The 24,106-nt window shown below is 33.3% G+C and overlaps 6 protein-coding genes across 6 annotated transcripts; 5 read left to right on the plus strand and 1 right to left on the minus strand.

The window, feature by feature from the left end:
- Positions 1 to 2,629: 2,629 nt before the first annotated feature.
- On the minus strand, positions 2,630 to 2,934 carry LOC101892478 (lysozyme 2-like). Its single transcript, XM_005178434.4, has one exon. The coding sequence runs from the start codon at positions 2,932 to 2,934 to the stop codon at positions 2,683 to 2,685; it is 252 nt and encodes an 83-aa protein (XP_005178491.1). The 3' UTR covers positions 2,630 to 2,682.
- A 72-nt stretch (positions 2,935 to 3,006) lies between these two features.
- On the plus strand, positions 3,007 to 3,488 carry LOC101889226 (lysozyme 2-like). Its single transcript, XM_005178415.4, has one exon. The coding sequence runs from the start codon at positions 3,034 to 3,036 to the stop codon at positions 3,460 to 3,462; it is 429 nt and encodes a 142-aa protein (XP_005178472.1). The 5' UTR covers positions 3,007 to 3,033; the 3' UTR covers positions 3,463 to 3,488.
- A 6,720-nt stretch (positions 3,489 to 10,208) lies between these two features.
- LOC101892308 (uncharacterized) lies at positions 10,209 to 13,450 on the plus strand. The gene is made up of 2 exons (XM_020035059.2): positions 10,209 to 10,473; positions 12,550 to 13,450. Exons 1-2 carry the CDS (start codon positions 10,359 to 10,361, stop codon positions 13,332 to 13,334), a joined length of 900 nt encoding a protein of 299 aa, XP_019890618.2. The 5' UTR covers positions 10,209 to 10,358; the 3' UTR covers positions 13,335 to 13,450.
- Positions 13,451 to 15,498: 2,048 nt separating this feature from the next.
- Positions 15,499 to 15,933, plus strand: LOC101892140 (lysozyme 2-like). The gene has a single exon (XM_005178432.1). It carries the CDS (start codon positions 15,499 to 15,501, stop codon positions 15,931 to 15,933), a length of 435 nt encoding a protein of 144 aa, XP_005178489.1.
- A 1,057-nt stretch (positions 15,934 to 16,990) lies between these two features.
- Positions 16,991 to 19,332, plus strand: LOC101887890 (uncharacterized). Its single transcript, XM_005178407.4, has one exon. It carries the CDS (start codon positions 17,077 to 17,079, stop codon positions 18,988 to 18,990), a length of 1,914 nt encoding a protein of 637 aa, XP_005178464.1. The 5' UTR covers positions 16,991 to 17,076; the 3' UTR covers positions 18,991 to 19,332.
- Positions 19,333 to 19,721: 389 nt separating this feature from the next.
- Positions 19,722 to 24,004, plus strand: LOC101887727 (nuclear pore complex protein Nup75). Its single transcript, XM_005178406.4, has 7 exons — positions 19,722 to 19,861; positions 20,028 to 20,735; positions 20,797 to 21,269; positions 21,332 to 21,677; positions 21,732 to 21,922; positions 22,891 to 23,047; positions 23,114 to 24,004. Exons 1-7 carry the CDS (start codon positions 19,835 to 19,837, stop codon positions 23,237 to 23,239), a joined length of 2,028 nt encoding a protein of 675 aa, XP_005178463.1. The 5' UTR covers positions 19,722 to 19,834; the 3' UTR covers positions 23,240 to 24,004.
- Positions 24,005 to 24,106: the final 102 nt, after the last annotated feature.

The raw sequence follows: 24,106 nt of genomic DNA on the forward strand, positions 1-24,106 counted from the left end.
GTTATGTAATATACAGCTTTTTTGCTGTGAAAACGTTCAATATTTTTGAGCGATCCCTCAAATTTGTTCTTGACAGATGTAGATTTGAATATTTGTATTCAGATATGATTTTTTGTTTGCCTTTAAAATTGGTCTCTAGTATTAGGTGTATTATGGTTACTTTTCCTTCAAGAAATGTTCAGTATACCATGGTAGAAGAATATAGGTAGATGCATCAACGCTTGGGAACATTGATATGTCAAAATTTTTAAAATGTTTTATGAAAAATAAGTGGATTTTTTAATTATTTTTTTATACGACGCAAATCAGAGGTTGTTATAATATGAACTTTTCAACAATTTTTACAAATTTTAATAATTTTTCATTCAACATTTTCAATTCCAAAATCGTTTTGACAGTTCATTGTCCCAGCAGCTGTGTCGATGCGACTACCTGTATTTTTCTATCATGGGCTATACCCTACAAACAATTATTTTTTTTTTTCAAAATGTTGAATAAATAAATAACGGAGGATGTATACTTAAGAACAAATTAGCTGCCTAACATTTTATCATGGTAGAACTAAAAAGGTAAAGTCATGCAATCATATGTTTACATTTTTTCAAATTTATACATTTGACAGCATCTCATTGTCAAAATTTATGTTCATAAATCCATCGTATACACACAAAATCAGAGATGGGATCTGTTTTTTATTCATTGAAATTTAACTAAGTAAATTACAGAAAATGCAGAGCTGGGAATGCTAATTTGAAATGAGGTTACCTTTATTTTATTGTACTATGCATTTTACATCATTTTAAACTACTCTAAAAAAGTAGGATTTAAATGTTGGAAAACGGGTCTATTTAAAATGACTAGTCTAAATTGGCTATCAGAGTGTAAGGTAGTTTCCATGGTAGAAGAATATAGGTAGACGCATCAACGCTTGGGAACATTGATATGCCATCATTTTTTAAAGGTTTTGACAAAAATAAGTAGATTTTTATATGTTTTCGTAGGCTGTAATGATATGTATTTTTCAACAATTTTTACAAATTTCAATAATTTTTCATTCAAGATTTTCAATTCTAAAATCGGTTTTACAGTTCATTGTTCCAGCAGCTGTGTGGATGCGACTACCTATATTCTTCTACCATGGTAGTTCCATTCTCTTATATAAGGAAACCATGGTAGAAGAAGATGCATCAACGATTGGGAACATTGATATGTCAAAATTTTTTAAATGTTTTATGAAAAATAAGTGGATTTTTATATGTTTTCTTATACCGTTATTATAATACGCCTTTTCAACAATTTTTACAAATTTCAATAATTTTTCATTCAAGATTTTCAATTCCAAAATCGATTTGACAGTTCATTGTCCCAGCAGCTGTGTGGATGCGACTACATGTATTCTTCTGCCATGGAAGTTCCTTTCTCTTTTAAAAGTAAACTGTCAAAAGTAAACAGATGGCATCCCTGCAACCCATCAGCTGATTTGTCAAAACAAAACAATTTGTTCGCCATAAAGGCTACATCAGACGAAATGTTTTTACATGTGCAATGTCAAATTTCCTAAATATAGAAGTTGAATATATTTTGTTACATATGGACGAAATTTCAGTTGTGAAATACATGAAGTGCATACCATGGTAGAAGAATACAGGTAAATACATTAACGCTTGGGAACATAGATATTTCACAATTTTTAAAAATGTTTTTCAAAAATAAGTAGATTTTTGTATGATTTCTTGTACGACAACAATCGGAGGTCGACAATACATATCATTGTTGATTAATTTTGACAAATTTCAATAATTTTTCATTCAAAATTTTCAATTTCAGAATTGGTTTGACAGTTCATTGCCCCAGCAGCTGTGTTGATGCGAGTACCTGTATTCTTCTACCATGCGACATGTGTACTTTTTCAATCAAATTTTTACATTCTTGCAGTTCTGGAACAAAGCAAGTGCCACTGAAGGTAAACCTGTCACAAATGATGTAAATAATGTAAGGAATTACGAACGACTTTTTAACGCCAACTAAATTAACGTTTTACAGATACTCGTTATTTAAATGGCAGGATTAAGGCTGGAAATACATAAAGCGCATATTTGACTTGCTTAAGTCATCGGCTGGCTTCTTCGTAAATGAACATAGGAGTTTTAGGTTGACCTAGTTCGATTTTGGCCCTAGGCTCCTTTGTTCATCTCCGAAGAAGCCAGCCGATGACTTAAGCCAGTCAGATAAGCGCTTTATGTATTCCCACCTTAAGAAAGTAAAGTCATTCAATCATATGTTTACAATTTTTTTTTTCAAAATTAATCGTTTGACAAGATCTCATTGTCAAAACTTATATTTATAAATTCAATGTATACACAGAAATAGGAAATGGGAACCTCTTTCTACTCAGTGAAATTTGACAAAGGCAAATGACAAAAATTGCAGAGATGGATATGCTTATTGTAAATGACTTTACCTTCTTAATTTTACAATGGTTATTATTTGGCATATAATCAAAACGAAAGTAGAACTTTCAAAAGAATAATAAACTTGAGCAAAGCAAACATCTAATATGGAGTTCTGTGGATCTCTGGGAAAACACTATAGACACCTACTGACTGAGCAAAGTAAAGAAAAACTTACATTACGTTTTAATCTTTTTATTTTATTTCGTTTTAAAATCCTTCATCAATAAATTTAGAAGCAGTCATCAATGCTGGGCAAAGTACCGTCACAGTACTTCCAGGTGGACCAGGCAGTCCAGCCTTGTTGTTTCAATACCAATTGGGCGCACTTGACAGCGGGTTCAATGCTATCGACCAAGAAATCTTCACACTTGATCTTGCACTCATCGTAAGAGAAGGCACCGGATGGGGGAGAGCACCAGTAATAGTTGTTGATTTGGAAGATGCCATAGTCGCGAGAGCCATTCATCATCGGCCCATCCATCATTGAGGCTCTTATCAATTTCCACTGCAACAATTGTTGCTATAAAAACCCCAGACATTTTGGAGGAAAGCATAGTTTGTTTTCGGCAACTTAAGCAAAATGTTCAAATTCACCTTCGCTATTTTGGCTGCTGTCCTCTTGGTTGCCCCTGCCTTCGGCACGGTCTACAACCGTTGTTCGTTGGCCCGTGAAATGTACAAATTGGGTGTACCAAAGAACCAATTGGCCCGCTGGACCTGTATTGCTCAACACGAATCGTCCTACAACACCAAGGCTGTTGGCTCCTTGAACTCCAATGGCTCTCGCGACTATGGCATCTTCCAAATCAACAACTACTACTGGTGCTCTCCCCCATCCGGTGCGTTCTCCTACGATGAGTGCAAGATCAAGTGTGAAGATTTCTTGGTCGATAGCATTGAACCCGCCGTCAAGTGCGCCCAATTGGTATTGAAACAACAAGGCTGGACTGCCTGGTCCACCTGGAAGTACTGTGATGGTACCTTGCCCAGCATTGATGATTGCTTCTAAGTTTTTTCTGACGATGGGATTTGAATAAAAATAAATTGAATAATTTTGATTGAAATTAAAAGAAGTTTTATTTATTTTCCTTTTTTTTTAAAAAAGAAATCCTTTTTATGTTGTAAAAAGACCCCAACGTTGGGCGCCACTTAGATTCAATAAAGGTGAGAATACATAAAACGCTTTTTTGACTGACTTAAGTCATTGGCTGGTTTATTCTTAAAAGAACAAAAAAGCTTAGGGCCAAAATCGAACTAAGTCAACCTAAAACTCCTTTTTTCCTCTACGAAGAAGCCTGCCGATGACTTAAGCTGGTCAAAAAAGCGTTTTAAGTATACTCACCTTACTAGAACATCCAAAAAGGTAATTTAACTTCGAAGGAGATATGAAAAATTCCAGCACTCTACTAGAGTCTTTGTAGCCCAATTGGTATTGAAACAACAAGGCTGGACTGCCTGGTCCACCTGGTAGTACTGTGATGGTATTTTGCCCAGCATTGATGATTACTTCTGAGTTTATTGGTGTGAGAATTTGAAAAGGAAATAAAAATAATAGATTTTAGACGATACTTGATTTATGGCTTGGTTTTATGTAACAATAACTCTGAGTTAGGGATAGCTAGGTCGAGTTTTTCGAGAATAATTTTTCAATGATGAGCAATAATAAAATCATTGATTTGTCTGAGAAAAACCTTTCAAGGTTAATAAGGACTCAATAATGGGAGGATTTTGGGGGAATATTTTTCAATTGAAGCCAGACCAAGAAAATTTGGGCTTTAAGAATATTTTTCGGTCCAAGTAAACGTATTGTTATGGATAATTTTTTAAGGACGACTAGTTGATGAAAACGTGGATTTTTTAAGAATATTTTTTCAAGGATGGCCATTTGAAGAAAACGTGGATTTTTTAAGAATATTTTTTCAAGGATGGCCATTTGAAGAAAACGTGGATTTTTTAAAAACACTTTTTCAAGGATAGCCATTTAAAGAAAACGTGGATTTTTTAAAAACATTTTTCAAGGATGGCCATTTGAAGAAAACGTGGATTTTTTTAGAATATTTTTTCAACGAAGGTCATTTGAAGAAAACGTGGATTTTCTAAGAATATTTTTTCAAGGATGGCTAGTTGAAAAAAACGCGGTATTTTAAGAATATTTGTTCAAGGATGACTAGTTGAAGAAAACGTGGATTTTTTAAGAATATTTTTTTTAAGGATGACTATTTGAAGAAAACGTGGATTTTTTAAGAATATTTTTTTAAGGTTGGCCATTTAAAGAAAACGTGAATTTTTTGAAAACATTTTTCAAGGATGGAAGAAAACGTAGATTTTCTAAGAATACTTTTTCAAGGATGGCTATTTAAAGAAAACGTGGATTTTTTTAGAATATTTTTTCAACGATGGTCATTTGAAGAAAACGTGGATTTTCTAAGAATAGTTTTTCAAGGATGACTAGTTGAAGAAAACGTGGATTTTTGAAAAATATTTTTTCAAAAATGGACATTTGAAGAAAACGTGGATTTTTTGAGAATACTTTTTCAACGATAGCTATTTAAAGAAAACGTGGATTTTTTAAGAATATTTTTTCAAGGATGGCCAGATCAAGAAAACTTGGATGTTGAAGGACTTCTTTTTTAAGAATTATTTTTAAGGGAAAGTTCTGCAAATATGTCTAGACCAAGAAAATGCTGATTTGTAAAGAAGTTTTGTTCAAAGGAATTTTTTTTCAGAATGGATATTTTCATTAATTTTTAATTTATTTGTTTTTAATTATTTAAATCAAATTTTTAATTTTTAGTTAATTTTTTATTTTTATATTTTTTTTTTTTCAAGGAATATTTTTATACCCTACACCACATAGTGGTAAGGGTATTATGTCTTTGTGCATTTGTTTGTAACATGGAGAAGGAAACGAGATAGACCCATAGTTACTTTTGAGAACCTTCATGGAATCACTTTCTGAGTCGATTTATGCATGTCAGTCCGTCTGTCCGTCCGTCCGTCCGTCCGTCCGTCCGCCCGTCCGTCTGTCCATGTATTCTTGTGAACAAAATGCAGGTCGCATTTATTATCCGATTGAGATGAAATTTTCCAAACAATATTTTTTTGGCCCAAGGACGAACCCTATTGAAATTGGTGAGAATCGGATCAAATTTAGATATAGCTCCCATATATATCTTCATCCGATTTCGGGTTAAATGTGCACCAAATGTCCACTATCAGTCCAAATTACCTGAATTTTGGCACACCCAACGGAATTCGGCCTAGAAGCAAGTATATCAAATTTGGAGAAAATCGGTTCAGATATTGCTATAGCTCCCATATATATCTTTCATCCGATTTGATCTTTAAGTCCCTCACATTCCTACTATGCACTCCACAACCGTGATATTTGGTACCAGGTATTAGATGGAGCACAGAAATAGGTATTTTAAATTTTATCGAAATCGGTTCAGATTTGGATATAGCTCCCATATATATCTTCATCCGATTTCGGGTTAATTGACCACCAAATGGCCAATATCAGCCCAAATGGCCCGAATTTTGGCACATGTGACCGAGATTAGCCTTAAAGCAAATACAACAAATTTGGAGAAAATCGGTTCAGAAACAGCTATAGCTCCCATATATATGTTTTATCCGATTTGGTGTTTAAGCCTCTCACATTCGTAATATGCACTCCACAAGAATGATATTTGGTACCAGATATAAGATACAGCCCAGAAATAGCTGTTTGTAATTTTATCGAAATCGGTTCAGATTTGGATATAGCTCCCATATATATCTTCATCCGATTTCGGGTTAAATGTGTACTAAATGGTCAATATCAGCCCAAATCACCTGAATTTTCGTACATAACACCGCATTCAGTCTAGAAGCTAATACGTAAAATTTGGAGAAACCCGGTTCAGAGATAGCTATAGTTCGTAAATTTAATTCTTTTAAATTTTTTCATTCATTTTTTTTAATTTTTTTATTTTTATATTTTTTCCAATGAATATTTTTTCAGAATGGATATTATTATTTACTTATTTTTAATTATTGATTTATATATTTTTTTATTCTTTTAAATTTTTTATTTATTTATTTTTTTTAATTTTTTATTTATATATTTCTTTAATTTTTTATATTTTTATCAATTAAATTTGTTGCTTTATTAAGTAAAGTAAACCTTTAAAAAATCATTTTTTCGATGCTAGTCAGTGCCATAATTGTTTCACATTTACCCTTTTTTTGTCAAATCATTCAAGTTTTTCATTGACATTTTTCTTATATTTTTCAAAATCATCCATTTTGATAACTCAATGTGGATTTCCCACCAAACTTCCATTACCCTCCACTCCGCCCCCCTCTCCCCGCCCTTCAAAACATTCAACATTGCCAGCTTATGTCATAGTTTGCTCTACTAAATTCTGATTGGCTCATGCCATAATGATTATATGGTCTGCAACGATTATGGTTGGGCGCCATAACCCCTCCCCCATGCAATGGTAAGGATTTACGACACACAAACACATATACAGCAAGCAAGCAACGTTGTGATTTTGTAAACGCGATAACGTTGTTCTAATATTTTAATGGTTGTAATAAATTATAGACTCTCATACAGCTACACATACACCCCTGCCTTTTTCTCTCTTTGCTTTTTCGCTCGTCATGGTATAGTCATAAAGGCACAGGCAATAGAGCAACTCCCACCATAGATAAGTTCAGCGGCAACGCAATCTGTGGTAATAGCCAACCAACCCACCAAGGGAAGGTAAAAAAAAAATTACATGGCGCTGTTGCTGTTGTTGGTTTATAGTATAGTTCGATGCGAGGTTGGGAGGAGGAACAGCAAAATACGATCTCAAACAAAAATTTGAAAAAAAATTTTAAAATTCAGAATAAATATTTTTATAAAATGCACGTTTTCCAGGCCTGGCCATCCTAGAAAAATATTTTGAAACAAACTTTTTTTAAAAAACGCTTCCCAGGCCTGGCATATTTAACTGGTCATCCTAGAAAATAAAAATCATATTTTTATAAAATTCACGTTTTCCAGTCCTGACCTTCCTAAAAAATATTTAAAATCATATTTTTATAAAATCCAAGTTTTTTGGGCCTGGTCATCCTAGAAAAAATATTTAAAATCATATCTTTTATAAAATCCAAGTTTTCCAGGACTGACCTTCCTAAAAAATATTTAAAATAATATTTTTATAGAATCAACGTTTTCTAGGCCTGACCTTCCTAAAAATATGTAAAATCATATTTTTATAAAATCCAAGTTTTTTGGGCCTGGTCATCCTAGAAAAAATATTTAATTTTTTTAATTTTTTAGAATTTAGAAAAATATTTTGAAACAAACTTTTATAAAATCCACGCTTCCCAGGCCTGGCATATTTAACTGGTCATCCTAGAAAATAAAAATCATATTTTTATAAAATCCAAGTTTTCCAGGTCTGATCTTCCTAAAAATATTTAAAATCATATTTTTATAAAATCCAAGTTTTTTGGGCCTGGTCATCCTAGAAAAAATATTTAAAATCATATCTTTTATAAAATCCAAGTTTTCCAGGACTGACCTTCCTAAAAAATATTTAAAATAATATTTTTATAGAATCAACGTTTTCTAGGCCTGACCTTCCTAAAAATATGTAAAATCATATTTTTATAAAATCCAAGTTTTTTGGGCCTGGTCATCCTAGAAAAAATATTTAATTTTTTTAATTTTTTAGAATTTAGAAAAATATTTTGAAACAAACTTTTATAAAATCCACGCTTCCCAGGTCTGGCATATTTAACTGGTCATCCTAGAAAATAAAAATCATATTTTTATAAAATCCAAGTTTTCCAGGTCTGATCTTCCTAAAAATATTTAAAATCATATTTTTATAAAATCCAAGTTTCCAGGGCCTGGTCATCCCAGAAAAATATTTAAAATCATATTCTTTTTACGAAAACCACATTTTCCAGGCCTGACCTTCTAAAAATATTTAAAATTATATTTTTTATAAAAGCCACGTTTTCCAGGTCTGACCTTCCTAAAAAATATTAAAAATTGTATTTTTTAGTATCCACGCTGTCCAGGTCTAACCTTCCTAAAAATATTTGAAATCACATTTTTATAAAATCCAAGTTTTTTAAACCTGTTCATCTTTTTTTAAAATTCACGTTTTCCTGACCTGGGTATTCTCGAAATTCTTTAAAAATCCCCGAAACATTATTCTTTAAAAACCCACGTTTTCCAGGCCTGGGTATTCTCGAAATTCTTTAAAAATCCCCGAAACATTATTCTTTAAAAACCCACGTTTTCCAGGGCTGGGTATTCTCGAAATTCTTTAAAAATCCCCGAAAAAATATTCTTTAAAAATCCACGTTTTCCAGGCCAACGTTTTCCAGGCATTCGCGAAATTCTTTAAAAATCCCCGAAAAAAATATTCTTTAAAAAAACCACGTTTTCCAGGCCTGGGTATTCTCGAAATTCTTTAAAAATCCCCGAAAAAATATTATCTAAAAATCCACGTTTTCCAGGCCTTTTAAAAGAATATTCCACGTTTTCCAGGCCTGGGTATTCTCGAAATACTTTAAAAATCCCCGAAAAAATATTCTCTAAAAATCCACGTTTTCCAGACCTTTTAAAAAAATATTCTTTAAAAAAGCACGTTTTCCAGGCATTGAAAAAATATTCTTTAAAAAAGCACATTTTCCAGGCCTGGGTTTTCTTGAAAAATATTCTTCAAAAATCCCTATTTTCCAGGCATGAATACTTTTGAAAAAATATTCTTTAAAAATCCACGTTTTCCAGGCCTGAGTATTCTTGAAAAAATAATCTTTAAAAATCCACGTTTTCCAGGCCTGAGTATTCTTGAAAAAATATTCTTTAAAAATCCACGTTTTCCAGGCCTTAGAATTTTTGGAAAAATATTTTTAAAAAAAATCACGTTTTCCACGACTGGAAAAAAATATTCTTTAAAAATCCACGTTTCCCAAGACTTGAAAAAATATTCTTTAAAACTCCCCGTTTTCCAGGTCTTGAAAAAAATATTTTTTTACAAATCCGAAAATTTCTAAAAAAATCCGAGGTTTTTTGGTCTGAAATCCCCTTTTTAAATTTCCTCCTCAATAGTCCTCATCCAACCTTAGTTATTTAAAAATTCCTTTACATATCAAAAATTACTTTCCACCTGTTTTTCCTTTTTGTAATTTCTCCTGGCCAGTCCTGCAACCCTAAAATAACTTACAGACAGACAATTATTATACATACATGGAATTCTACGTGTGTGTGTGTATTGGCCCCAAAACGAAACAACATCGAAAGGGTGTCTCCTGTTTTCGGGCCACAAATGATAATGTCCTTTCACATTTGTTGTAACCAGTTATATGAAGTCCTTATAATCATCTACGGCATTACCTATAACTTATGGGACACATATAAACTCACACAACCACACACTAACATATCACAAAGTGTATATGTAGGTATGTATGTGTGTGTTTACCAAAGGACATGCCGACTATGTATGTAAAGTGTCATGCAATTTACGTGGTAATTACCAGTCAACATTGCGTGATTGGTTGAATCAAAGTTAGAAAGTAAATGGTAACTGGCAGAGATTGGGAGGAGGAGGGGAGGGAAGGGCATAGCTCAAGCTCTATGGTGACAACTACGCAATCTGTATAACCCTCCCACAGTGATATGGTGGAGGATTTTATTCCAACTCTATATGTCCTTTGCTGCGTATTTTCCTGTATGGCTTTTTAAGTTGGTAAAACTTTGGGATTCAAATCAGTTATGACTGAGACGTGATTTGCGGTGGTAATACAAAAACTATTTTGGCGGTTAATAAAAATAAACTTAATTTCGATTTGTAACGGTACTTTTTTGGAGTGAAAAAGATCAATCGGGGAAAATACTTTAACACAATGTGCAATACATCTTTACATCAAAGGAATTTTAATAATCTAGTGGAACCGTTTTCATTTTCAACATTTCACTTTCTGAGGACCCGAAATCGTTTAATGCTGCCACCGAATGCAGGTAAAAATGAAGAGGAAAAACAATTAATAAAAAGAAAAACAGAAAAGACGTTACAAATTTAATAGACGTTATAATATAATACCTTTGGAAAATGTGCGATATCTCTGGTATTACGGAAGTGAATTCTACTTTATAATTTCGATTTTATCCTTAGGCCTTTCTCTTCCGAAATCACTTTATTTGATATAACTCCCATGACCACAACTGAAGTTATGGCTTACAGAAAATTAATGCAAAAATACACTTCAAAATTCAAATGTTTGCGCATCCTCTAACTTTTGGGGCTAACTTTAGTAGTTGATGAGATATTTTAAAACTAATGAATGGAGTTTATAGACAAGATCTTCTTATTTAGGATCATATTGAATTATAACTTTACCACAATTAAATCAAAAGTTATACCACAGTGAAGATGTGTACTAATAATTTTGCAAAAGTATAGAACTTGGAATTTCTTTAGAAATTATACCATATCTCTGGTATTACATAGGCTATATTGAAATTTTAATTTCGGTTTTTAACATAAATTTTCTTCTTCCAAAATCATTTCATTTCGTGTAATTCCGATGACAATCACAGATTCTGTGGCTTCCAAAAGTTGTTACCCAAAAACTACAGAAAAAGCTTTAAATTATAGTTATTCTAAATATTTGGCCATATCTTTAAAACCCTACGAGCTATTAAAATAACTTAATTTTAGAATATTAAATAAATGTTTTTCTTTCCAACTCAATTCATTTTACAAAGATCCAATAGATATTGCAAAAGTTATAGCCTTCAGAATTGTGTTACTAAAACACGGCTAAAAATTCAAACTTTTGCGCATCATGTAAATTTGGCGATAACTCTGCAATTTGAGTAGCTATGTAAAAATAACTAAATGGGATTTAAAGTAGACTTATTCTTCTTCCAAAATCATGTTAAATTATAATTGTATCACAATTATTACAAAAGTTAGGGAAATTTGAAGGTGCCTAGTCAGAAATTTGAAGAAGTTAAGAATTTGGAATTTTTTTGGATTAATGCGATATCTTTGGTATTACACGAGCTACATCAAAATATTAATTTCGATTTATTACTTAAGTCTTCTTCTTCCAAAATCATTTTATTTCGTGTAAATCCGATAATAATTTTAAAAGCTTTGGCTCCCAGAATGTTGTTACCTAAAAAACTTTAAAATTTCAATATAATAACTATTGTATATATTTGCGGATATCTCTAAAACCCTACAGGTTATTAAAATAATTTAATTTTGGATTGTAAATCAAATGTTTTTCTTTTTCAAATTCACTTTATTTTACAAAAATCCAATAGATATTGCAAAAGTTATTGCCTTTAAAAATGTATAACCAAAACACGGTTAAAAATTAAGCTTTTGCGCAATTGTAACTTTTGACGATTACTCTAGTATTTGAGTAGCTATGTCAAAATAATTAAGCGATTTTGAAAGTAGAACTTTTCTTCTTCCAAAATCATGTTAAACTATTATTATGTCACAATAATTTCAAAAGTTATGACACATTGAAGATGAGTACTCAAAAATTTGGAGAAGTAGAAAAATCTGAACTTTTGTGAAAATTATTCGATATCTCTGGTATTACCTAAGTTATATGGAGAAGTTATTTTCGACTTTTTACTTAAGTCTTTCCCTTTCAGAATCATTTTATTTCATGTAAATCCGATGACAACTTCAAAAGCTATGGCTTCTATAATGTAGTTACCTAAAAATTAAAAAAAAAATCAACATTGTAATTTTTGCTCATAATTGGCGATATCTCTGAAAACCTACAAGCTATTCATCTAACCTAATTTCAGATTGTAAAATAAATGTTCTTCTTTCGAAGTCACTTTATTTCAGACATTTCCGATAAATATTGCAAAAGTTATAGCTTCCAAATATGTGTTACCAAAACGCGGCTAAAAATACAAAAATTTAAATGTCAGATCCGCATTCGAATCCTGCCGTCGCATTGGCTTATAAATTGATATGCCATGATGCCAAGCTGCTTATGTGTCAAAACCCTTACTAACGATATTTAAATTAATTCCCAAACCCCTTTTTATTTCTACTTACAGAGCCCTCTCCCTACTACAATCTACTCAAGGAGGGGCAACCATTAAATCCCCAATTGGATACAATTCTACATCACAATTACGAAACTGCAAAGACTCCACCCACATCACCAATATTGGATGTTATCGATAACTCAACATTGGAACATATACCTGCCGAATTGGAAAATTCCATTGCCGCCTGCTTGACACAAAACGAGAGCAGTTCTGAAAAATCACTGAACATAACTAAACCTCCAGACGCGCACAAAGATAATGCAAACCTATTACAAACCACTAGCACCACCATGCCCGGTGGTCTTGCCTTACCAAATCTCAATCTGCTACCATTGCCCGGATCCTCAGGAGGTCTACAGACCACATTGCCCGCTTTTGAATACCTAACACCGGCGGCACGTAATCTCAGCCCTGTTGATTTCCCGCTCATGGAACTGAATCGTGTTGGTGGTGGTGGTGCCGGAATATTTCCCTCATTTCTACATCGACGACCGCGCGGTGAAAAACGTCCCATTCCCGAAGAACAAAAAGATGATAAATATTATGAGCGACGAAAGCGCAATAATGAAGCGGCAAAAAAATCTCGAGATGCTCGGAAAATTCGTGAAGATCGTATTGCTTTTCGGGCGGCTTTTCTAGAGCAAGAAAATTCTTTGCTGAGGGCACAAGTTCTAGCCATGCGTGATGAGCTGCAGACAATGCGTCAAATACTGAGTCGTAATAATCTCAATCAGACAACGCTGGCTGCCGCCGCTGTAGCCAATGCTTCAGCGAATGGAGGTTTATTGTAGTTCTTTGTGAGTTATTTTAGTAGTTAATAGTCATTGTGCTGAATCATAGCTTTATTTATGCAATTTGTTGATTGTTTTGTAAATATTTTCTGAAATAAAAGTAGTTTTCTTGAAAACTATGTTTTCAGTCAATTTGGGAAAGTTGTGGGGCGATATTTGTGTCCTGAAATGCGATGTGTGGCCAGGCCACTTTATGACTAACAATAGCATGATAGAAGAATTCAGGTAGTTAATGAAAATGAAAGTTAAATGAATTTTGGAATTAAAATTTTTGAATGAAAAATTATTCAAATTTGTAAAAATTGTTAAAAATGCATATCATAACAACCTCCGATTGGCGTCGTATAGAAAAACATATACAAAACTACTTATTTTTTAAAAAAACATTTAAATATTTTTGACATATTGATGCATACACCTGTATTCTTCTACCATGGATAGACTACTGTTTGCTACTGTCCAGGATAGGGATATGTAGGTCGATTTTTGTCCAAGCAATAAATCTTCATGTAAAAGCTCTAGCATCTGGAAGATACTCTAATATAACACTAAGATTGGGGCTATATATATATATTAGTTATTTAAATTGACGTCAGTATTTGAAAGTATAGGAAGAATATTAATATTCTTTCTTTTTTTTTAAAAAAATGTCATGTCGTATAGACATCTTAAGATTAGAGTACATAAAAGACTTTCTTTGACTGTCTTAAGTCATCGGCTGGATTCTTCGCAGAGAAACAAGGGAGGTTTAGGTTGAATTAGTTCGATTTTGGCACATTGAAATAAAAGTAGATTTATTGGAAACGACATTTTCAGTAATGTGGGAAAGTTGTGGGGGGGATATTTGTGTTCTGAAATTCAATGTGTGGCCAGGCTACTTTATAACTAACACCATATGTACAGTAGTCTAACCAGGTAGGGATATGTAGGTCGATTTTTGTCTAAGCAATAAATCTCCATATAAAAGCTCTAGTATTTGGAAAATTCTCTAATATAACACTAACATTTTGGCTATATATTAGTTACTTAATTTGGCGCCAGTATTTGAAAGTATAGCCAGTCAAAAAAAAGCGTTTTATGTATTCTCACCTTTATGTTCATGGGAAGGAGCTGTCGTTAAGGCTTTTACCGTAATCGATGTCAAAGCCAAGACCAGGGTTTTTAATTATGTCTCAGTGCTGCAAATAAAATAAGAGTTTCAATTATGGTAAAATAATACAGATATTCGCATCAACATAGCTGGTGGTACAATGAAATGTCAAATTATTTTGCAATATAGTAGGGATATGTAGGTCGATTTTTGTCCAAGCAATAAATCTTCATGTAAAAGCTCTAGCATTTGGAAGATACTCTAATATAACACTAAGATTGGGGCTATATATATATTAGTTACTTAATTTGGCGCCAGTATTTGAAAGTATAGCCAGTCAAAAAAAGCGTTTTATGTATTCTCACCTTTATGTTCATGGGAAGGAGCTGTCGTTAAGGCTTTTACCGTAATCGATGTCAAAGCCAAGACCAGGGTTTTTAATTATGTCTCAGTGCTGCAAATAAAATAAGAGTTTCAATTATGGTAAAATAATACAGATATTCGCATCAACATAGCTGGTGGTACAATGAAATGTCAAATTATTTTGCAATATAGTAGGGATATGTAGGTCGATTTTTGTTTAAGCTATAAATCTCCATTTATAAGCTCTAGCATTTGGGAGAATCTCAAATATAACACAAATATAGGGGCAATATATATTGACTGGCTTAATTCAACGTCTGACAGATGCGGAAGTAAGTGCCTCTTTTAAAACGTCTGATCGGAATTATTTCCGAATATTTTACCTGTTCGTAAAGCATCGAACTAAGCACTTACCAATTAATTGGGTGGTAAAAACAAAACATGAATTCTAAAAAAAAATAAATTAGATAATCAATAAATTCACTTCACACTGTCAAACAGCTAAAACTCTGATGGAAACTATGTCGGTGTATAAACATAAATTGATAACAAATAGAAATTTATGGTGTTTTTCCGCAACTACCCACATGAAATCCAAACGAGGCACCACAAGCGACGAAACATTTTCTATAAAACAATAGTAAACAGAATATTCACTACATAATTTTCATTCGTCATTCGCAAGCACAACTAAAAGCCCGGGAAAATATTATGTACAACATTTCTGGTTTAATAATTTTATTTGTCCTACTCTCCCCATCACCGATTGTTGTTGGAAAAATCTACCAACGTTGTTCCTTGGCCAAGGAATTACACAAATTGGGAGTAGCCAAAAGTAATTTATCCCGTTGGATATGCATTGCCAAACATGAGTCGACATTCAATAGTAAAGCTGTGGGACCTGTCAATTCGGATGGATCACGAGATTATGGAATTTTTCAAATTAATGATAAATATTGGTGTACTCCTGCCTCGGGCGCTTTCAGTCACAACTTGTGTAATGTGCAGTGTAATGCATTTTTGACAGACTCTATTGCAGCCGATGTTAAGTGTGCCAGATTAATCTTAATGGAACAAGGTTGGAAGGCTTGGTCGACTTGGAGGCATTGCAATGGTGCATTGCCCAGTGTTGATGATTGTTTTTGATTTAAAAATAAATAAAAAAAAGAACAGGGAATTGATTCTTCATTCTAAAATGAAGAAAGTAAAGTCATTTCAAATAAGCATATCCATCTCTGCATTTTCTCTGATTTGTGTGTGTACAATAATACAATAAATAATTTTGGCCATCGCGATGTTATTTTTTATTACAAAATCCATTTGGTAATCACGTATAGAAAGCTTAAAGTACGTTTAGACTTCCTAAATCGAGTAGACTTTAACTGACAATTCCATTGTGTATATGTCAATGAAATCCACTTTGGAATCCTGGGGGTTTCATTTGACGTATATGCATTGAAATTGACAGTTGTAATACACTGGATTTGTTATGTGCGTATCGTACATGGTAGAAGAATATATGTAGACGCGTCGACACAGCTGCTGGGAAAATGAACTGTCAAACCAATTTTGTAATTGAAAATGTTGAATGAAAATTTAATTAAATTTGTACAAATTCTTGAAAAATGCATGTCATAACAACCTCCGATTGGCGTCGTATAAGAAAACTTATAAAAATCTATTTATTTTTGAAAAAAAAAAAATTAAAAATTTTTTGATTTATCAATGTTCCCAAGCATTGATGCATCTATCTGTATTCTTCTACCATGTTACCGCAGTTATGTCCAAAAATATAAAAAAAAAACAAAAATGTCAATAAACGACTTCAAATTCAATAGATTATTTATTATTTTGTTTATTAAATTCAATAGTGACCCGACCCGGTGCAAAAATCATTGCTTGAAACAAATTAAGCATTCGCTGAAACATTGTACACTAGTTCCTTGCTCATTTTAATGAATGTCCCAGGTGAATACGTTGTTCTCATGTCTCATTCGTAAACAGCAGAGGTAGTTCTTGGCGTTATGCATCACACTCATTCGTAAACAATAGAAGTGTGCGGAGATTTTGCTTTCAATTTATTTTTTATCCAACATTATGTTCTCCATGCTTGTTTGTTTCGTTGGAACGTTTTTCATTTTGGTTTTACAAGTCATACCCACGAACATTAAATCCACATCTTGTGTCCCGGGAAGTCATTGTAAAGATCTCGATCGGAGATCTTGGAGACCCTTTGTTAAATGTTAAATTAAAAAAAAACAACAAAAATAAAATTAATAAAATCAACAAATGGCGCACACCGGCGGCACGAATATGCAAGAACGATTGCAACAACTACAGCAGCTACACAAAATCTGCCTGCAGGAGCTATTCCAATTGCAAACGAATGTGGAACAATACCTGCAATCAAGTACAAACATGGTCAGAATGGTGGAGAACCATTGGTCCGAGGTGGAGCGGGGTGGTGGCTTGGCTTTAATGATCTACGACAATTTCCTAACCAGTATAACAAATGTCATGAACCTGGCAAGGAAATTTAATCTACAACTGCAACTAAATCAAAGTGAAGATAAAACTCAAATTTTGGAAATGTTTGGAATTAAGGCTGGCGAAGAGAGCAGCAATACTAAGACTGTAAAGGACAACAAGGACACAAACACTGAGAACAAAGAACTGAAACGGATAGACTTCATACAAAATTACAATAAATCCCTATATCCAGCCGAAGAGATGCCGTGCACTGCCAACGAAGATCGTAACGATATGGGATTTATTTATCCCAAACAAAATTTAAACGAAATCTATACCATTGGTGATAAGATAAAAGGATTTATTACCTATCTAAAAGATGTGAATAATTTGGAATTTAATATTATTGATTTCCAATCAAAATATGTGGGCATTATCAATGAAGTGGCTCATTCCTTGGATTTGAGACAATACCATAGCCTACCGCCCGTCAATGAGGTGTTCGGTTTAGTTCTGGACAAACGTATACTGAGAGCAGTGCGTTCCACTACTATTCTATATGATCAGGAATTGGAGGAGCAGGTGTATCCTTGTTATCTGCTAGATTTTGGGGAAATTGAGCACATGAAAATGGATGATATTAAATATAGGCTAAGCGAAGAGCAGCAACATATACCGGCCTTGGGTATACTGTGTAGAGTACATTTGCAATCCCAAGATAATGCTGCAGCAGAGAAGCTTAAAGAAATGGAGTATAAGCAATGTGATTTGAAGATTAATGAAATTAAAAACGACCTACTTGTGGTGGAATTTGCAAACGATGATGATGATGATGATCTGAAAACAACAATAACACACACCACTGATCGAGTTCAAGATTTAAAAATTGACACAAACCCCTTTCGCCAAACAAATCCAATGCAAACGAAAGAGCTAACAAGAGAGGAGTTGGAAATTCTCTACGACGATCCCTTACTTTGTACCAGCAATGCATTGACCGCTGTAATGGGCTACAATCCCAAAGATGAAAAACGTCTATGTCGTTTCTATGATCCCAAAACGGGTGCATGTTTTAAGGGATCCAGCTGTAAACAAGACCACGAACCCTTAGATCCCGAAGGTTGGACCAAAGATATAATACCTGCCACTTCCTTTGTCGATAACCGCACACCGACTGTGGTATATCCCAAAGATGCCATTATTAACATAACGCCCACCCATATAGGACAAATATGTTCATTTTATGCCCAAATCAATGATGTGCATCATAACAATAGCCCCCTCATATGGAATGATGAAGATATTCCGGCATGGAAACGCCTCGAAAAGCCACCACATATCTATGAATTGGTATTGGCACGCTATGATGATGGTAACTGGTACAGAGCCAAAATCGTATCGCATGATGACGATTATAAAATGTTTAAAGTCTTCTATGTGGACTATGGCAATCATCAGCTGGTACATTTAAGATATTTAGCCAAATGTGATTCCGGAATGGCTCAAATACCTTTCCAGGCCATACTTTGCCGTTTAGCTAATTTGCGAGAAGTTCAAGTGGCACCGCAAGAGAAAAAGCATGCCATTGAAAAATTGTGTGCAGTTCTGCTGAATCAAAACTTAGATGTTAAAGTTGTTAGCCATCATGAAGATTTAATTATCACCTTTGTGGATGAAAGTCATCTGCGTTTATTGGATAACCTAATGATTGAGGGTTATGTAATTTCCCATTAGAAAAATATGGAATGTAGAGTAACTCAATTTATTATTTTATTTTTAATTTTAGCTCTCGACTGATTTCGATAATTTGTTCAAAAATGAATTATTCTTTTATTTAGTTAAAACTATTTTTGAAATATGTATTTATGTTTTTAAAATGTAGTTTATTTTATATCAAATAAGCACTGCCTTTAATATAATAACAAATTTTAATATAAAATGTGGATTTCATTTTCTATGTCCCGTTGTGAGAAGTCTATCTATATGGGCCGCTGGGAAAGAGAAATACGTTTAGACTACCTTAGTAATGGAGTGTTATATTCCATGAGTAATTTTATGAAATTATTAATTTTATGGCGAAGAGGTTGATATGTTAAGCCTTCTTTTTTTAAGTAATGTACAAATTAATTTCTTCTTAATTTATTCTAACTGAAAATTCAGTTTTCCTAAACTTTTACAAAAACTAATGTTATTAACAATTTGATTACTTGGTGAAGAGCAATCGATCTACAGAACTCTATTGTTCAACAGTTTGAGTGTCATCTAGAACAAAGTTAATCTACCAAAATCTTTTAAAATATGTCACCAATATTTAACGCTTTGTTAAAAAAAAATCTGATATTACATAAGGAGAAGGATATATATTAGCATTTTTTGAATCCCTCTTTACTTTCATCAATAATTTAGAAAAATATTACGATTAAGCAGTTGAATCAAATTTGATCTATAGATCCCTATTAGTCAACAGTTTGATAAACCGGTAAATTCAAAGTCGATCTATATATCCCTCATCCACAATAAACAACAGACTCATTTTTTGCGAAATTTAATTAAATTCTTTTAAAATTAAATATATAAAATGGAAGACGAACAAATCGCAGTATTTGTAAGTAAACTTGGAAAAATTATCGCAGTCATAACAGTTAAAGTCATTGAAAATGCAATTGACTTGCCATAAATTGGCGGGAGAATGCTGCATGCCATTGGAACTCTAAATAACTCACGTTTTGTTTTGCCTCATTTTCATAAATTTTAAATTATTTAATTTCCAGGGTATTGCGGATCCACTGAGCACACGTTACGGCAACACTCTAGCAGGACAATTTGTATGTGGCAGTAAAATTGCCCTTCATGCCTTTCGTCCCATCACAGCCAGTACACGAGACAAACCCACAGATTATGCCGGCAAGGATCCCGTAAAAATACATCTCTTACAGCCTGAGTTCATATTCGATGATCCCATACTACGTAGTCTTATTGCAGAAGCTAATTCGACATTTGTTGCCCTGCAGTCGCTCAAACGTAAAGGCTCCAAAGCAGACTATACAAAAATTTCTCGTACGTATCGCAGTATTATTCGAGCGTGCTTAGAGAAATTACAAGATGCTGCCGGTTTGGCTGAAGAAGCCAGTAAAGAGCACGATATGTATCAACAATATATTTCCATATTCTATTCCATTGAATGTGTTTGGCATTTGAGTGAAATATTGTTTCTGGATCAAACACCCTCAAATGTCATTGTGCCACAGCTATTGGAATGGGTACGTTTTCATTTTCCCGCTGCCGAACGTATGGCAACGGATTTATTGTTAATGGGTCGTGATGCCAGCGATAGTGAAGAGTACTGGCCAGCTTTGAAGGGTTTGGTATTACAGGGTCAAGTCGATGTGGCACGTGCCATTCTGCAGTCGCATCCTCAGGCCGAGAGTGCGGCATTTAAAATGACCGAGCAGATATTGAAAGCAATGCCAACATTTAATGTAAGTCAATGTCAAATCAATTTTTTAAAATAAATTGATATAAAATAAATTTATTTTTTAGGTCTACGGTGGCTTTTCAATACAAAAGTTCCGCTCACAATGGCAGTACTGGCTAACGGATACAGAACGTAAACTAACTGCCAATATTTTGGCTGTTGAACCAAATCTGGAAGAACTTGTCCAATTGATAATTGGTGACACACAAACCTGGAATGCCCATATTGACAATTCAGATTATTGGTATGAGTATTTACCGGGTTATTTATTCTATACCAATCCGGCATGTAAACATTTTGAATTGGGAACAGCTGCCAATTCATGGTTAGATCGTTGGGCACGCATGAAAACGCAGCAGGGCAAAGAACCTCAATTAAAACATCTGGATAAGGTTATTCTAAGCCTGATGGAAAATGATATGCATCAAGTTATACATGCCATTCAGTTAATGGCAGATAATCAATGGTTTGTAACACATCTGACAGATTTGCTTTACAACTGTGGCCAATTGCAGGTGGTTGGAGAACATCAAATGAAGTAAGTATTTTGGGAAAGGGTTTTGGTTGTTAGAAGATATTATAGTGTGTTTCTCATTGTAGTGACTGCATTAAGTTAAGGGACTCTTTGCTGTATGAATTCGGCAGCAATTTAATGACACGCAATTCACTGTGGCAACTGGGCATGGATTATTTACAATTTTGTTCCGAAGAAGGTTTGGCGGCATTGGAATTATGTCTCACCAAAATTCCTATTAAAACGGAGAAACAAGCTATGAAAATTTTGGAGATTTGCCGTAAAATGAATTTCCCAAATGCCGAACAGGAAATATGTAAGGTACAAGCCAAACAATCGCTGGATGATGAACGTTATGGCAATGCCTTGGAATGGGCTATACGTTCCAAGGACACCCTTTATGTTACATCGATTGCGGATTTTCTTTTGAAGGTAAGTAGGCGTTTCTTTGAAGTTTTTCTTTTTTAATGTTTTTTATTGTTTCAGCATTATGCCAAAACCGGTGACATGCTTTGCCCGGATATCATTGCAAATATTGGTGCCAAAATGTTTATCTCCCCAAGACTGGTATTCTTGGTTAAGTATTTCGATTTCTATCAATTCTATAGGAAACGGGATTTTCTGCCTGCCGCAGAGTTGTTGGTGAATTTATTGGATTCGAAAATTACACCAGAATAGTGAGTGTTGAATTGTTTACAAATCGATTTTCTTTTTAAGAGATAGGAAAAAATAGCAAAACTTGCATATTCTTGCAGATTCTGTAACAGAAGATATAATTTTAAAACATCATGAAAAATATTTTAAAGAATAAGTAAAAAAACGTTAAGTCCGGTCATGCCGAACTTTTAATAACTTCAACCTTATGGTAAAGGAAACATTAGGACCCATTATAACCAACAAATACCAACTTTTGGACAAATCCACGAAGAAATGTGGCAAAAATCATCAATACCAAAGCGTGGACCTATACACACAATGTTTCGCCACACGAACTAGGACACACTATGACCTACAAATACCAGTTTTCAGACAAATCCGTGAAAAAAAATGTGGCAAAAACCATCAAAATACCAAATATCAGGAGGTACCGTTATATGGGGGCTATACCAAAACGTGGACCGATATATGCAATGTTTCGCCACACGAATAAGGGCCCTCTATGACCTACAAATACCAATTTTCAGACAAATCCGTGAAAAAAATGTGGCAAAAATCATCAAAATACCAAATATCGGGAGGTACCGTTATATGGGGACTATACCAAAACGTGGACCAATAAATCTCATTTTCAATACCAAACATCCTAGACACAATACAAATTGTTCTGCTAAATTTTGACGCTCTACGTCAAATAATGTGGGCTGTATCGTGATTTCAACAGACAGACAGACGGACGGACATCGTTAAATCGACTAAACATTTTATGCAGATTATGAATATATATACTTTATTGGGCCCACGACGAATATTTAGGGATGTTACAAAGTTAATATACCCTCCTTTCCAAGGTATCAAAAATATTTTTCTTTGCTAATGTCTTTTTTTTTAGTTTTGCCTAGTTAATGCGATGATCATATGTTTACGCGATTTATGTGTTTATTTCTCTTTCGAGACGAGCTTAATGATCTTCTTCTTTTCATTTCAGCTTTTGGCCCTCACTTTTAATCGATACCATTCCCCTGTTGGAATCCAAAGATCCCAAAATACTCTCCAAGGAAACCACTGCCATATTACATCACTTGGAATCGGAATTGGTCCCACTAATTGAAAAGAAAAAGAAGCGTCTGGAGAAATTCCCCGATGTAGGTTTGAAATAGTTTGCTTTTAAATCGAACCTTTTAAATTGTCATTTTGTCATTTCATTCCAGGAACCTGTTAACATTTTAAAGGATTATCGCATAGAAAATATTGAAGAAATCATTAATTTATTGCGTTTGGCCTGTGCCAGAAATTTGTCAAGGGCCCTTATAATTGAAAATACCTTGATGGCTTAGTTTTCTTTTCAAGTTTGGTTTTTATTATAAGGTTTTCATTTTTTATTATTATTAATTTATAATTTAGGTTTTTTCCATTATAGTAATGTAATTTTTCATTCATTCTTGTTTCCGTTACGGCTAGATTTTAGTTATTAATAATTTGTCCCAAGTTCTTTTTGCGGGGTTTCCTTTTTTCTCGTGTTTGTTTTCTATATAGATATATGAACTTTTGTGGAGTTTTATATGTATACAACTACTTTTTAAGAAAAAAAATTGATTTCCAAATATATTTTTTCTCTAACTCTCGGCTCAAAACGATGTTATACATTTTTTTTGTTTTTCTTTCAAAGGACATTTTTTAGGGTTTATCATTTTTTTCTTCTTGAGTTTTATTCCATCAACATTTGTTTTAAGTTTTTTGTTCTTTCTTTTTTAACTCTTATATGGTTTTTTTATTCATTATATAAAGGGTTTTCTTTTTTCCTTAATAAAATTCTATACATTTATTTGATGTGATGTTTTTAATATTTTTTTATAGTCTTCTCATAGAATTATGTTTTTGGTTTATTGTTTTTCTTTAGGAAATCGCTGAATATAAATCATTGTCAAAAATTATGTTTTTATTGGCGTTTTGTATCAACAGATTTTACAAATTACCTTTTGTTGTGATTGCAAGAAACGCAAAATTTTGGAAAATAAAACTGTGCGTAATGTTGATGATGGCTTGCTTCTAAATTTGAAGAAAAAAAATAAAACCTTTTTTAATAAAAAAAATCAAAATAATATGACTTCTTTTAGGGTATACAGGATCTGTTTAAGCATGAAGATGCGCAAGGGAATTCTAAATATAACTATTCAAAATAAAATTAAAAAAAAATTGAGACA

This window comes from Musca domestica, unplaced genomic scaffold (genome assembly GCF_030504385.1).
Source record: "Musca domestica strain aabys unplaced genomic scaffold, Musca_domestica.polishedcontigs.V.1.1 37, whole genome shotgun sequence".
Classification (NCBI taxonomy): domain Eukaryota; kingdom Metazoa; phylum Arthropoda; class Insecta; order Diptera; family Muscidae; genus Musca; species Musca domestica.

Coding starts and splice junctions, on each gene's coding strand:
- LOC101892140 (XM_005178432.1), top strand. CDS start 15,499: ATGTACAACATTTCTGGTTTAATAATTTTATTTGTCCTACTCTCCCCA.
- LOC101887890 (XM_005178407.4), top strand. CDS start 17,077: ATGGCGCACACCGGCGGCACGAATATGCAAGAACGATTGCAACAACTA.
- LOC101887727 (XM_005178406.4), top strand. CDS start 19,835: ATGGAAGACGAACAAATCGCAGTATTT. Junction 19,862..20,027: donor ACGAACAAATCGCAGTATTT/GTAAGTAAACTT, acceptor TTTAATTTCCAG/GGTATTGCGGATCCACTGAG. Junction 23,048..23,113: donor GTCTGGAGAAATTCCCCGAT/GTAGGTTTGAAA, acceptor ATTTCATTCCAG/GAACCTGTTAACATTTTAAA.
- LOC101889226 (XM_005178415.4), top strand. CDS start 3,034: ATGTTCAAATTCACCTTCGCTATTTTGGCTGCTGTCCTCTTGGTTGCC.
- LOC101892478 (XM_005178434.4), bottom strand. CDS start 2,934: ATGGATGGGCCGATGATGAATGGCTCTCGCGACTATGGCATCTTCCAA.
- LOC101892308 (XM_020035059.2), top strand. CDS start 10,359: ATGTGCAATACATCTTTACATCAAAGGAATTTTAATAATCTAGTGGAA. Junction 10,474..12,549: donor AATGCTGCCACCGAATGCAG/GTAAAAATGAAG, acceptor TTCTACTTACAG/AGCCCTCTCCCTACTACAAT.